Source organism: Colletotrichum higginsianum, chromosome 1 (genome assembly GCF_001672515.1).
Source record: "Colletotrichum higginsianum IMI 349063 chromosome 1, whole genome shotgun sequence".
NCBI lineage: Eukaryota > Fungi > Ascomycota > Sordariomycetes > Glomerellales > Glomerellaceae > Colletotrichum > Colletotrichum higginsianum.
In genome coordinates this window covers 3,728,074-3,739,331 of record NC_030954.1, presented here as the reverse complement: position 1 = coordinate 3,739,331, position 11,258 = coordinate 3,728,074, and the positions used below count along the sequence as shown (strand labels likewise).

At 54.8% G+C, this 11,258-nt stretch overlaps 5 protein-coding genes across 5 annotated transcripts; 2 read left to right on the top strand and 3 right to left on the bottom strand.

The window, feature by feature from the left end:
* Positions 1 to 611: 611 nt before the first annotated feature.
* Positions 612 to 1,146, top strand: CH63R_01113 (uncharacterized protein; the record flags this gene model as incomplete). The annotated part of the gene is made up of 2 exons (XM_018296088.1): positions 612 to 967; positions 1,011 to 1,146. The coding sequence occupies 2 exons, from the start codon at positions 612 to 614 to the stop codon at positions 1,144 to 1,146; spliced, it is 492 nt and encodes a 163-aa protein (XP_018164450.1).
* Positions 1,147 to 3,805: 2,659 nt separating this feature from the next.
* Positions 3,806 to 4,687, bottom strand: CH63R_01112 (Exosome complex subunit Rrp46; the record flags this gene model as incomplete). Its single annotated transcript, XM_018296087.1, has 3 exons — positions 3,806 to 4,189; positions 4,277 to 4,434; positions 4,498 to 4,687. The coding sequence occupies 3 exons, from the start codon at positions 4,685 to 4,687 to the stop codon at positions 3,806 to 3,808; spliced, it is 732 nt and encodes a 243-aa protein (XP_018164449.1).
* A 463-nt stretch (positions 4,688 to 5,150) lies between these two features.
* On the top strand, positions 5,151 to 6,428 carry CH63R_01111 (Serine/threonine-protein phosphatase 2A activator; the record flags this gene model as incomplete). Its single annotated transcript, XM_018296086.1, has 1 exon — positions 5,151 to 6,428. One exon carries the CDS (start codon positions 5,151 to 5,153, stop codon positions 6,426 to 6,428), a length of 1,278 nt encoding a protein of 425 aa, XP_018164448.1.
* Positions 6,429 to 6,691: 263 nt separating this feature from the next.
* On the bottom strand, positions 6,692 to 8,519 carry CH63R_01110 (uncharacterized protein; the record flags this gene model as incomplete). The annotated part of the gene is made up of 3 exons (XM_018296085.1): positions 6,692 to 6,922; positions 7,010 to 8,413; positions 8,475 to 8,519. 3 exons carry the CDS (start codon positions 8,517 to 8,519, stop codon positions 6,692 to 6,694), a joined length of 1,680 nt encoding a protein of 559 aa, XP_018164447.1.
* An 820-nt stretch (positions 8,520 to 9,339) lies between these two features.
* On the bottom strand, positions 9,340 to 10,326 carry CH63R_01109 (Basic proline-rich protein; the record flags this gene model as incomplete). The annotated part of the gene is made up of 1 exon (XM_018296084.1): positions 9,340 to 10,326. One exon carries the CDS (start codon positions 10,324 to 10,326, stop codon positions 9,340 to 9,342), a length of 987 nt encoding a protein of 328 aa, XP_018164446.1.
* Positions 10,327 to 11,258: the final 932 nt, after the last annotated feature.

The following is an 11,258-nucleotide window of genomic DNA, read 5'->3' as shown; positions in this document are numbered from 1 at the left end:
GAAAGAAAAGAAAACAGTGGCCAATGATGGATGAACGGGTTGCCGTGTATCTGGAGGCGTCCAGAGATATTAAGAGTATTCGAGTCCTCTTGTCGCGAGTTCTAAGCTGTAACTTGTTGATGATATGCGAGACTCGGCGAGACAACAATGCTGGTGTAGTGGCGCGGCGTGCCCGAGACAACTAGAAGCGAAGACCAAGATAAATATAAGGCAAGAATAGAGAAAGGGGACCGGTATGAGGGCGAAGGCGAAGCCTAGGTATCCGACGCAGAGGCGATGCGATGTGATGTAATGCAATGCAATGCAAGCAAAGAAGGCCCAGGTAATTGCTAGAACTACCAGAGCTCTGCTTTGCGGGGAGAGAAAGAAGCACGAAAATCGAACAAGAGAATGACCAGACTAACTGACGAGAGGCAGAGAGACACCAGCAACTCGAGACACGATTCAGCAGTGTTGGAGCTTTAATATTATTGCCAGGCATCGGCGCCGCCCCCCCTTTCCTTTTCCTTTTCCCTTTCCCCCTTGCCGTCTGGTTTCCAGTCTGATGTCGATCGAATCAAGCATGATTGGGTAAGTAGATGCCCACAGGTGCGACAGAGGGCACTCCCGCCATGCGAGACACTAATCCACTTGAATTACTAGGTATCGAAATCTGTCTTCTCGCTCGTCTCACTCTTGCCTCGCTCCCCAGTCCTCGCCCGTCCGTCCCTGATCCACATTGGCTACCTGGACCAGTAGCCGCACACGTCCTTGACCTTACATGTGTCACCAAGGCTGTCCCCAACAGTCCAGCACCCGCCACAGCACCAGTCATGCCTCACCCTAACCCCCTTGGGTTAAGTCACTCCAACAACCTATTGGTCTGTGGCATCGTCTCGTACTACGGACTGTTGCCGGTGGTGGAGGAGCCATATCAAGACCGACCCAAAAAGAAACTCGAGATCCAGAAGCGAGAAGAAAAAAGCGGGTAAACGTTAGGCGCAGCGGATAGTAAAAACGGTGATACTTAGTTCCCACCCCTGGGCTCTGGGCGGGCCCGCACTCCGTCCCATCAACTCCCGCCACACTAACCTCTTCCTGCAGACTCCAGAGCAAGGTTCTTTACACGGCAAGGGAAAAGAAGAAAAGAACAGGAGACCGGCATGACAATGACAGGCACTCATCTCATGGAGGACCACGAAAGGTCTCGAATGCAAGCGAAGCTAATTAATAGAGACCTCCCCCGTCGCCGCGATGGAGTATGGCCATGCTGCTCTGCTTTCTTGCTTGGTATAGCACTTGTGCGGTGTTTCCTACTGTTTTTTCTTCTTCAATACACAGCATTGTGTACCTGTGCGACCTCAAGAGGGACCGCCTTAAGAGCTTCACGCGGCAACTTGGCTGCCCCGTCCACCAGGCCTTAGGCACTAGGGCAATCAGGGCGGGCTACTGTGGTACGTACGTATCGTCGCTTTAGATCCGTCGGCGATCTGCTTTGCGTCACTTGGCCTTGGTGGAGAAATAGGCGTTTATCATGGTACCTAGGTATCATGCGTAGGTGTTTGTCATCTTCTCAATCACGACATGCCCTCCGTTTTCCAAATCACCGCTGCACCGAGCAAAAGTGTTGGCAAGCAGGCAAGCCAGACCGTTATCTATCTTTTGCACATCACTCGCGTGCACTCACTGGAGGACGGGGGCAAGGGGAAGCTTGCAAAATACAGGTATTCGCCGCCAGGTCTGGCCACAACTCTAACTGGGTATCCGTTCTCATGCCGCATCTTAGCCCTGTGTTCTGTTCCCGAGCGAGGGGCGATATCTGAGCACCCAGGTGGATGGCCCCGCGCAACTGTGACTGCATTATGCCGCTGTGTTTCTGCTGCTACTCGGCCTGCGGCGGCCCTGGACTTCCGAGACATCACGTACGACTCGCCAAAGGGACAAGGGGAAATATAAGAGCATGCCGGGGAAGAGAGAGACCCATTCGTGACCATGGACGCAGGGCGATGGTGCGGCGACTGCTGATCATGGCTATCGTCCGAGATGATGTGACAAAGGGCGGCTCGAATGTCCTAGAAAAGATGTCAATACGCCTTCCGTCCGGCCCATCGAAACCGTGGCAGCGTTATTGACATGTCGCTGTTGTCGCAAGCGTTGCAAAGAGAAGGATTGGACAAGGGGTCAGTTACTGGTTTGGTCTTGTTGCGGATCAAACGCCGTCCGCCTCTTGTCCCTCTTCCCCACTTGGCTCTCTTCCTCTCGTCCTCACACACAAGGGTGTTGAGACGTACCTCGACTCGACTTGGCTGGCCTGCCATAGCCTGGCACAACAACTGCTCATCATTACTTGTTGTTCGCCGTGCGGTGCTTCGAGCAACGTCTCCTGTTGATGTTCCAAAGTACACAGATAGGTACCTACCTACCTACCTTTCTCCCGAATCACTGCCTGCCTAGGCATCTTAGGCAAGTAGGCACTGTACCTCAGGCACCCGGTTTTCCTTGCCCTTCTGGAAGCACTGTAGCGCTACCCAGGATCCGGGTCCACTGCCCCGGATCGCAGTCGGAATGACCACCCTCCTGTCCAATTTGGTGTATCAACAGAGATACTGAATGTCTGCTTATAATTCGATGCACAAAAGATGGGATGCGGCTATGGCGGGTTTTGATTTACATTAGCTCAGTGCATCGGAAGTAGTCATACTTAAAACACGCCCGAAGGCACCCTTGGGCATCCAATTTATCGCCATGTCGAGGCTCGCTCCAGTAACCGTCTTGGCAGAGTAGGGCCAAGCCAAGGTCTCTCTGGCGCCGCTTTGTAAGTTCACTCGGAATAAAAAGTCGGCATCGCTGCCTCTGGGTTCAAGATGGCCTGATAAACACGGTGGTATTTTCTCGGCGTGTCTTAGTTAGGTCAGCTATAGAATACGGGGCGTCCCAATCAAACCTGGTAAGAGGTCCAGGAGATATGGGTACCATCCTTTGCATAACAGAGCAAAACAGAGCGGAACAAGCAAGGTAAGCATGCGGCGCTGCGGCACACACGTGAAGCAGAGCCCGCTTCCTAGGTGACCACACAGTCGTTTCCAGTTTCCACGACCGACGGGAGAGCATCAGATGTTGACGGGAGATGCCCTGGTCGGAAACACGACACCATGCAGCTGCTGACCTGAGAGCCTGTCAAAGTCGCAGAATCCGCGTCCCCCTGAACCCCCCAGGTTCCCTGAGGTCGAGCTGAAACGCCGCCTGGCGCCGCATTCGAGTAATCCCAAACGGTCCAAACCAGCGCCGTCCCCGGTAGCCGGCCCACTTTGTACAGTGTCCCTTGCTCATTATCCGCCCCTGAGAACATTAGTCTCTTGTTTCCGTATCATGTTATTGCTGTTGCTTCCAGGTTCTCCATCCATCGTGGCATCTGATGGTTTGCAGCATGGCTCAACCCATTGGCGGGCTAACCTTTAGTCCCCAGCCCCGACGCTGTCATTCCATGCTGCTATCGCTACCCCTTTATTAGACCTCATCAGTAATCGTATTTGCGGCCCTGTCGTCTCATCCTATTACCGCCTGTCATACCTCCCGGCCCGTCGTCCTCCCCGCAGACAGCTACATGCGTCTCTTTTTTTTCTTCATTGGCTCCGGGTCTCAGGCTTTTTCAAGCCGTTAAGCCGATGTGCTCGTTATCATCGGAGTTGTCGCTGTCGCCGCCGAGAATAGCTTCGGACATTGTCAAACCTCTCCGTATCAAGGCTTCTCTATGACGTTCTTCGCCTCACTTGTCGCCTAGCCTATCCCTATCCCTATCTGTTTCAATGGTTGACTGTGCCGCGTTTTACGCAGTTTTGGCTTCCATCACTGTCCGGATGAACTGCCGCATGTCGGTCGAGTCTTGGTCGTCTTCGTTCATGACTGGGTCCAGTTCCGCTTGGCGATGCTGAACGCACACATTCCGGCCTTTGCCAACCACCTTGTCCCACTCGGTCAAGGAAAAGGCTCCCTCGCTCTCCGCCAACAACAAGTCATCCTGCGAAGTGAAACTCAAAACGTGGAGAGATGTTGCCTGATCAACCTCGAGAGGAGACGGGTCAGCAACGATCTTGCTGCCATTCTCAAGGACGGCCAGCGTGGTGCATGTGGCGATGCCCTTCAAGGGCACCGCGGCCGACAGCAGACCCAAGATGGCGCTGTGGAACAAGGCCGGCAGGAGAGGCAGGCTCTATTGAAAGCAGCTAGTCAGCATCCGAATCCAACGGGAGGCCCCAGCATAGTGATAGTCAAATCTGACATCAGGTTTCGCACTTACCGACTGCGCCTGAACGATTTTGCTATTCGCATAGTCGTTCTGCGGTGTTTCGGTCACCTGAAGTGTGATCTGTATGAGACATCGAGGGAAGCTCTTGACGGGAACGAGCTGGCGGAGAGAAGATTGCAAAACATTCTCGAGCTGGCGTTCTGCCGTGCCTACATATTCATTGTAAGCGTGAGCAGGTCATACACATGTTGCCAGCAACCAGGGAGTCTGACCTCCGACCCCAGCGGCAGGTCGTACGACAACATCAACGACCGACTCAAAGGGGTTCTCATCTCGTCGTTGTACCTCCATCGGCCCATTGACGGATGAAACCACGCAATAACCATTCCTCGAGAACGTCGCTGAGCCGTCTGCTCGTGGCAGATGTGAGATTCGAGCCTGGGGATTTGAATTTTGGGACATGGCAGGCAGGAATGACAGGTTTTTTCTGTTGTATGCCGTGAAAAAAGAAATCAGAAAATGGGGTCCGATTCGTTGAGCGAGTGACTTTTGATGTTTCTCTTCATCAACCTCGCGAAGGTGAGAAAAATGTGATGAAGTTGGTAAAGCTGAGGGTAGGTACGTATCTGTTTACTAAGGCAGACGCTTCACCAATGGCGGTGGGGAAAACGATGGGAGTGGGCAACTGTGATACCTAGGTAGGCAAGGCACAGGCACAACATACAGGTACTGTAGGACAGCTAAGGTGGGGTGAAGGCGAACCCAGGACCCTGAACAGCGGGCCGACCAGGCGGCAGTGGACGCGGGGGGTCAAACTGCCGTGCCTCTGAGAGCTTCCTCAGCTTCTTCCTTTCCAACACCATCCTAACGTACCATACTGGTTTTCACTTCTACCACAAGAGCCGAACCATCACTCTGACACGCCATGGCCTCAGCTAATACAGCATCGCAAACAGGCGAATCGTCTGTGGCCTCCTTGGGCAACAAGATTCCTAAACTCGAGCCTCGCCGCCGTCGTCCCGGCCCCTCCAACCCGACTCCTCGCCCCGAGACACCTGCGCTGCCTTCGCCACCTGATCTCCGTAATCATATATACAAGACCCCTTCGAGAAGAATACTATCCCAGAAGGATCACGAGCTGTTTCTCTCGTCGCCTACCTACAGCTTGGTTCTTGCCTTCGTCTTCCATCTCTCCGAATCCGTCCAAGACACACCCCGCTCTGCCGTCAAAGACAGCGAAATTAGTCCCGCACTCCAGTCAATTCTGCGAATGCTAGATGAAGCCGAATCACTTGCCGAAGCGTCTCCACCCGACGATCAAGGCGGCTCGCGTTTTGGAAACAAGGCGTTCCGAACATTCCTGGACTTGGTGAAGGAGAAGGCCACCGCATGGCAGAGTCAGTTAGGTGTCAGCGAGGCGGCAAATGACGAGGTGGCGGTCTACTTGGAGCATTCTTTTGGAAACAGGATGCGGATAGACTACGGCTCTGGACACGAGCTCAACTTTGTCATGTGGCTGCTGTGCCTCTACCAGCTCCGAATCATCGCCAAAGACGACTTTCGGCCCCTAGTGCTCAAGGTCTTCGAGCGGTACTTGAAACTCATGCGGAATATCCAGCTGACATATTATCTGGAGCCCGCAGGCTCTCATGGCGTCTGGGGTTTGGACGATTACCAGTTTCTCCCATTCTTGTTCGGTGCCTCGCAACTCCTGCACCACCCCTTCATCACGCCATTGGCGATCCATCAGGATCTCACGTTGGAAGAATTCAGTCATGATTTCTTATACCTCGGCCAGGTCAACTTCGTCAGCGAAACGAAGACGGTCAAGGGCCTGCGTTGGCACAGTCCCATGTTGGACGATATTTCTGCGGCCAAGTCGTGGACCAAAGTGGAAGGCGGCATGCGCCGCATGTTCGTCGCCGAGGTTCTAAAGAAACTTCCTGTTATGCAACATTTTCTTTTCGGCTCGCTCGTGCCGGCGACGGAAGGTATGAGTACGGAGCAAGACTTTGAATCGGATGACGATCAACAGGAGGAGGAAAGGGGCGAGATCACGCCGGGGAACGTTGGCAAGCACAAGCATCAGCATGTGGGCTGGGGTGATTGCTGCGGCATCAAGGTCCCGAGCAGTGTTGCTGCGGCGCAGGAAATGAAGAAAAGGGGAGCCCATGATGCTCTTCGCAGAATACCATTTGATTAGACGGACGAGGAACGTCGCAGTTCGGGTCACTCACAGACCATGCGACTCAATTACGGACGATGAACTTTCTTGAGTTGTAACATTATGCTGTAGTACGGATCCTGTGTTTCGATACCATACAACCACGCGAAAAGACGACGATACCCATTCCTTCTATGTTACTTTGATTGTGACTATGGGTATAGTCTTTGTGCTCCTCCCTGCATATGTTCACGTCTCCTAGCCTGTGGGATCGCGTTGTGACGGAACGCCCCAATCCTTCTTCACCTCAAGAGGCCAAGCTCTCCAAGACGGGTCATCCCAGGTAGGGACGCCCACCTATCGTCGGAGGGAGAACCGCAGGTGAGGTCGAACCACATGTCAGGGTGGTCGTTGTTGATGGAGTTCAGGGCGTAGGCGACGCTGCTGCCATAGAGGTCGCATCGCGGCACGTTGAGACCCCTTTCCGGGTAGAAACGGTAGGATTTGCAGCCGTCGGTGGCGCTCATCACGCTCTACGGGACGACATGTCAGTAAAGCATTCGTTCCATCGGAAGACGGAAGTCTGAAGAGGTGAGAAGGAAGGAAGGCAGGCCACTTACAGCACAGAATTGATAGCATCCTTCCAACGTCACAGGCACCCCAGGGGCATTCTCGACGAAGCGCGCGAGGAAGTAGTTACCTACTGGCAGACCGTGCACACCGCAGTGGTTGTTCCCGGGCTTCGGCTTACCCGTTGGTGCGTCGTCCTGGCAAACGGTCTTTGTCGGGATCAGTGTTGAGGTCGGGACTGAAGTGAGCGGCGCACTGGTGACAGGAACCATGGAGGTGTCGATGACGCAACTTTCCGTCGGGATGGACGAGGATGATGAGCCAGCGGACGTCGTTCCGACTGTCGTCGTGTGGGTGGAGTATGCGAAACTGGTGGTGTTTGGGAGAAAAGGGGTTACTGTGGGCAAATGGGTAGTCCTAGAGGATGAGACGGCGTGAATAGAGGAAGACAAGCCAGTAGACAATGTGGAGGCAGAGGGTTCATCATCCCACTCAGTCGTGGAGGTCGAGACGGTCTGGCTGAATGTCCCCTTCTGCGTCTTGGTGGAGAGTGTGTATGCGGCGGTCGAGTTTATGTGCGGAACCCTGGATGTGGTGGCGGTGGCGGTATAGTTGGCAGTCGCGCTTCCCCTGCTTGTATCGTCACACGACGTCATCTGAGCTGCGCTTGTTGGCGTCTCCGTGGACAACGGCGCGGTCGAACTGAGCTGGGTGCTGATGGCGGTCGAAGTTGAGTTAAAAAGAGAAGTCGAGCTCAAATTGTCGTCACAGGGCTCTGCTGTTTGCGATGGGCCTGCAGAGGTAGAGTTATGCCAGGCAGGCACTGAAGTGATCGTGCCGGATGGTCCTCCGGTTGCAAGAGACGATCCGGAGTAGTGAGACGAGAGACTCGACGTGATGTTCGGGTACGGGAATTGAGTGCTGGCGGTATCGTCGGGGCAAGATGATCCGGAAACCGCCACAGACGAGACCGTCGAGGCATATGACGAGTTGACGGGAAGTGTGTAGCCGGTCGACAGACGCATCGAGGTCGAGGACATATTCCAGGTCGCTTGCGAGGTCGTGGAGTTGACAAATATATGCGAGGAAACAGATGAGGGCGCTAAACCCGTCCCTGTACCCCTGGAAGATGTCACGTTGTCGCCATACGAAGTCGTCGCCGTGATATAGAAGGTCACGTCGACCGTTGTGGTGGACGTGCTAATACTCTGCGGACACCCGGACGGGTGGAAGGAATTCGTGCTGGATGTGATGTTGTGTGGCAGGTTGAAGGCGCTGCTGCTTGATGCGCTGGTCGTTCCGGTGCCGGCCGGCGAAGCGGTGCCGTTAGAGGGGAACGGGGATCGGCCCCGGCCGGCGACGGGATGGGCCCACTCGCCTGACTGCAGGTCCGGTCGAGCGTTCCTGCTTTGGGCGTGAGCAGCGACCTGTTTTTTGTCAATAAGATCGATGTTCTGGGTGCAAGTCTTCTGTTAGACTTGCCTGTTCATCCAACACTTTAGGAGCTGCATTCACCCTTTCGCTCAGAAGCGCAGCGGTGAGAAGCACCGCATACTGCATGGTGAGATCTGAAAAAGGAACACGGCCAAGGAGAAAATAGTTGGACAGAATGGAAACGAAATCGAAATGTACCAGTTGATTGATTGGCTTAACGCTTGATCTGGGAATGTTAAAGACCTGTCCCGCAAGCTGTTACTCAGATCCGTCTTTATACACTGCCGCCGCCTCGCTCATAACCCTAGGGAGTCGCACGAACTCCATCCTAACACACCATGAATGTCGTGGTTTGGAGAGCCGAAGAACAGGGCGGACACTATGGTTCTGTCTATTGAAATCGTCTACTAGACGATGTTGAAGGGGAAGATAGCATTGAGCAAGGGGCTAAAAGCCGCCGCCCTTCAAGCGGCTACAACTGAGACATTGTCATATTGGGCGAAGAAAGTGGGGTAATAACGGTCTGGGCAGTAGGATGCCCTCGAAAGGGGCTGTATTTCGATGAATGTGACGAGTCTCATTGATAGGCAAACCACCTACGCGCATCCTTGAAACTGAGGCCGAGCCCTGTAGGGAGAGAGGAGGGGGGCTGTGGTAAAGTACAGTACCCAGATGTGATAACAATGTTTCCGTAGGGCCCTTGAGAGGTGAAATGCAGTGTAGGGTATCAGAAGGAGTCCACTGAACGCCGCCATGCCCCTAGCCTATCAGATGACAAATGCAATGCAAAGAAAACCGACGCTCTGCACAAATGAATGTCGGAAAATACACACCGTCTCGGTCCTTGAGACGGGGGTTAGTTCGTCACGGGAGTTGAGCCGTACGCCCGCCCACGCCCGCTCGGCTGCTGCCTGCAGCTGAAGCATGATTTCCGAATGCCTCGCGTTCAGTCTTCCCAAATTGTTTCCAAATCCAGATCTTGCCGTCGTTCAGCGCCGCAAACACTCCACCGCTTCCGCTTGTCCCTCGACGACCCAAAACCCAATGCTCTGCCTCGTGAGGTCAGGTCTAGGCTGCTCCTTCCCTTGTTTTCGCCAATATCGCTACCCTCTGCATCCTCCGCAGCAGCCTTGAGTTGGGCAATCCTCTCCGCCTCCATGGCAGCTTCCTCGGCGTCAGGTGAGTCTGGTATGGTTTCGAGACTTGATATGCTGGGGCTTCTCGATCTCGTAGACGTCGGTGTGGATGGGATTGACGAAGACGGGAACGAAGCAGAGATGCCGTATCCGTGAGAAAAGGAATCGTAACCTCGAAAAGAAGGCGAGGAAGTCGCAGACGTGGGCGTAGTAGGCATTGGAAGTGATGGTGTGCTCGTGTGGGCGGGGTGTCGCAACGGAGAAGACGGGCGACGGTGTCGGGGAAGGATCATAGACGGCGTCGTTCCAATCAGATTTGGGGAAACATTGCGCTCGGTAACCTTGCGGTCTGACTCCAAGACTGAGGTGCGAATGGGCGAGGTGGGAAACGCCTCGTCAACAGGCTTCCGCGGGGCTCGAAAGCGGCTGGGCGACCCGGAAGGACTGGCGGGGCGAAGTTGCGGCGAGAACAGGATATGACCAGAACCATTGACGCCAGGCATGGACTGTGTGCGAGACATGGGAGGAGCCAAGCTCGCTGCAGATCTAGATCTCGTGTGGTGACCAGAGAGGGGCGAGGTCGTACGGGGCCGATAGGGTAGAGGGGCAAAGGTCCAAGGCGGTGCGGTCGGAGAGGTGGGACTTGGATCGGTCTGGCGGCGCAAGGTGGGAGGCTTTCGCAGAGGTTCGGACTCGGCAACCGCGGAAGGGAGGAGGGTCGGATTCTGGATGCGGAGCGAGGGAAGCGGCGAGGGTCGGAACTCCTCCATCCTCTCCGTCTCAGGAACGGGTTCCATGGCGAATATCGGAGAACCCGAGATGTCAGGCGGACGAGGGCGACATTAGTTGAGAGAAAGGTGGGAAAGAGCGCAGCAAAAGAAGGAGACTCGTCGCGCGTGCACGCAATGTCTCAAGGCAGGTCGACTGTTGTTAGGTAGTCAAGACGAGGATTCGGTGGATCGAGGGCGGCAGTGACGGGTCTCGATTGCGCAAAGTTGTGTCGTTCACGAACGGTTTGCTGCTCGGTTTGGTGGTCCAGTCAAGCTTCACAAAGGAGGAGATCGAGCGCGTTCGAAGGGAAGGTATCGATATTGTCGAGGGATATCGTTTGTTGAGAGGGGGTGGACGGGGCAGGAGAAGGTCGAACTGTCAGTGGCGGCAGCAGAGAGGGAAGGCGTACAGGCAAGCAAGACACACGACGAATGGGCGAGGGGAACGGGCAGCAATATGGAGGGAAAAGGGCGGTAGTATCAAACCAAGTCGCACATTCCGCGTTGTAAATGAGAAGAGGTCCCGGCGGGCAGACGAAGGGGTCTTTGGGTCTTTGGGGGGGGGGATAAAAGGTAGAGATGAGGTGTGTGTTTATCAATACTTGGGCAGGAATGGATAAGAGGAGAGGAGTTAGCAGGTGGTGCCTACTGACTGATACGGCGGAGTTGGTGGACAAGAGATGGCAGGCAAGGTGTGGGAGTTTGTAAGGCAATGCACCTGCAGTGCTCCAGTAAGTGTACCGATAATAGCGGGCGGTATTCAATAGGTACGGAGTACCGATACTAAAGCAAGGTACCGTTGGTCGAGCGCATAGTGGAGAGGACGGAAGTGAAGAAAGGGGCGGGGGGAGGGGAGGACGTAGGGGACTCGGAGGCTGGGGAAGGGACCAGCCAGTCTAGAATTGCTCAGGGGCGCTAGGCGCTTTGGGCCGCCAGCAATAGCAACAGGGCATGGCCAA